General features: G+C 51.2%; 1 protein-coding gene across 1 annotated transcript in view; it reads right to left on the minus strand.

Moving 5' to 3' along the window:
• Positions 1-372: 372 nt before the first annotated feature.
• CPSF4L (cleavage and polyadenylation specific factor 4-like) overlaps positions 373-2,901 on the minus strand; it is a 10,066-nt gene continuing 7,537 nt past the window's right edge. Inside the window, exons 4-5 of the mRNA XM_006872303.1 lie at positions 2,138-2,233; positions 373-470 (exon numbers count right to left, since the gene is read on the minus strand). Of these exons, the coding sequence (XP_006872365.1) occupies positions 373-470; positions 2,138-2,233 (194 nt within the window). The remainder of the gene's footprint in view (positions 471-2,137; positions 2,234-2,901) is intronic.

Genomic DNA, 2,901 nt, shown 5'->3' on the forward strand with positions numbered 1-2,901 from the left:
ACCTCCTGGTAACTGGGACTGGATAAAAACAGGTTCATCTTGGGACTGTGGGAAGGAGAGAGATGCCTGCTGCAGACTTCATATTTCAGAACCCAGAAGGGAAGGTGCCCTTCCCATATAGCCGGGACTGAGCCTTGCAGAGGATGACATGGGTGGGGAGGGTGTGTGTGAAATGCTTCTATTCATTACTAGAACCATTTGTGAAATAACACACCCCTCCCCAGTGTGAGCCGGGTGAGCTTTCAGGGTGTGGTGCGGACAGCGAGGCCAGCCAGCCAGCATCGTGGGCATGGGCAGGTGCTGACCAATGACGGTACAGAAGGGTCCCAGCCTTTGGATTTAGGGGAATGTGGACCCAACTAGGGATCATACTCACTGTGCAAAATGGCACCTGGGTCCCTCCGGGCAGAATCCAGCAAGGTAGTTGATACACATGACCTTTTGGATGTGGCGGTACCTGCACAGGGGACCTGCTGGCCGAGAGGGGATGACCAGGAAGGTCTGCTTTAGAGTGAGAGAACGTGTAGAAAAGATGTGGGCGGTCATCTGCTTCCCTACTGCCAGCGAGTCTCCAGAACAGAGAAGACCAGCTCCATGGGATTGCCTAGGCTGGCATCTTTATGGAAGGAGACTGCCACATAATTCTTTTACAGAGCAGCTTGGGGATTCAAACCTCTGACTTTCCAGTTAGCAGCTGAGCAAGCACTTAACCACTGCAGCACCAGGGCTCAGAGGCTACCACTTCATTAATTTTGTTGTTGTTTAAATCAGTTGCTGTCAAGTCCATTCTGACTGATGTCACCCCCACGTGTGTCCAAATAGATCCACACTTCCCAGGATGACGTGTCAGAAGGAGATCATCAGGTCTTTCTTCTGAGGTGCCTCTGAGTGGGTTCAAACAGCCAACCTTTCATTTATGCCATTAACTTAATAAAAACCCAAACCTGTCGCCATGGTGTGAATTAATCTCCCTGCCCTTTCCACCCTGCCCAGATGGGAAGGGACCGTGGGATGTGTCGGGGGTGTCAACCAGCAAGTCCTGAGGGAGGCAGGTCAGGCGACTCTGTCTCAGAGGACTTACATCACGTGGGCCACTGTTTACCTTCTTGTAGTTATTGGTTATTCGGTTGCTAACTGCAAGGTCAGCAGTTCGAATCCACCAGTTGCTCCATTAGGAAAAAGATGAGACTTTCTGCTCCCATAAAGATTTTACAGCCTCAGAAATCCTCTACAGGGTCATGATAGCACTCAGCCCCCACTACCACTTGGCTGCTAACCCAATAGCTGGCAGTCCCATGGTAGAAAGATCTGGCCATCCTTGAGAACCCTGTGGGGCAGTTCTACTCTTTCTTATAAACTCTGAGTTAGAATCGACTGGACAGCACCCACCAGCAACAGAAGGTATAGCCAAACCCAATTCGTTCTATCAAAGTCCAACTGATCACCAGTGGCCCCAGAGGACCGAGGAGAGCTGCCCCCATAGAACTTCTAACTCAGTCATCTTTACAGACGCAGACTGCAACATCTTTCTCTCATGCAGCAGCTGGTGGGTTAGAACTGCTGACCTTACAGTTAGCAGCCAAGTGCTTAACCACTGCAGCACCAGAGGCCTAGCACTGCTAATCATTCCATAAGGAGAATGTGCTTGAAGACCCGGGGAAACACAAGGACACAGGAATTCTGCCAGGGTGTTTGCCCCTGAGGTTGGCTGGCAGGAATGGGGTAGGTGGAACATGTGTACGTGGAGTTCGGGGCACCCCCAGACAAGTCAGAGGAACGGAAACGAGATGAGGTGTGAGTGTCTACAACAGGCAGATCCTATAGGGGGTCGTGCATTTGATCCCACAACAGCCTGCAGATCGAGTCGCTGCCCTGTATCCCCAGTGAGCTCCTGGGTGTGAGATGCCACAGCGGGTCAGGGCTGAGCTAGGCTCTGACCCACATACGCCTTCCCAGTGAGCCCATCTGGTACTACATCAGGCCCCTTGCTTAGCAACATAGCATTTCCCACGGGAGCAGGAGTCTGGGGCTGGCTGCTGGGATTTCTGATTTGGAGAGACCCCCACAGATGCTCATCAAGAACCTTCCCTCCCCTACCAGAGTCTTTCAGCCCCCAGCGCACCCCTCCAGTTCTCACCATCCTTGCAGAAACCTTGATCGTACCACGGACAGTCACAGGTATTGGAAGCTGGCTTCACATGGAGGAAGGGACACTGCTTGTTGTTGCAGACACCTGAAAATGACACCATTCTTTGTATGTCACACACACCCCTACCCCCACTGCCACCCAGTCCATTCCAACCAGTAGCCACCCTCTAGGACAAAGCAGAACTGTTTCATAGCTTTCCCAGGCTGTAAGCCTCATCTTTCTCCCACAGAGCGGCTGGTGGGCTTGAGCTGCCAACCTTGTGGTTAGCGGCTCAATGCTTAACCCATACCTTCAGGGCTCCTCTTTGTAGAGAAGTGGGCTCTTCTGTGTGTGTGGTAAACTAGACAGTGACGCCTCTGAGAGCTAGAATCCAATGGAACAGTCTCTGACAGAATGCAGCCTTGTCACTTTCGTTATGTCTCACGGTAGGTAAGACTCCTTTCTTGTTTCAGCAAATGCGTTTTCCTTCTCGGATGGGTTTCTACCTTGTACCTATCGGCTCTGGCAGTTACAGGTTTTCCTGCACTGCATGTATATCATCAAACAGCCACTCTTGTAACCAGTCTTCCCTGTAGAATTCAGTGACATACGCAGGTAACTCCCCTCTTCTGACCCAAACTGGATTAGCTCTTCACACATCAGCCTCTTGCTTTTCTTCTGCTCTTCAGCAGGTTTTCGAAAACAGCAAGAACTTTTTACAGCCCACCCCCCAGCAATAATTCACTAAGCAGGGCATGTTGTTAGATACCACT

The sequence above is a fragment of the Chrysochloris asiatica genome, unplaced genomic scaffold (assembly GCF_000296735.1).
Source record: "Chrysochloris asiatica unplaced genomic scaffold, ChrAsi1.0 scaffold00192, whole genome shotgun sequence".
NCBI lineage: Eukaryota > Metazoa > Chordata > Mammalia > Afrosoricida > Chrysochloridae > Chrysochloris > Chrysochloris asiatica.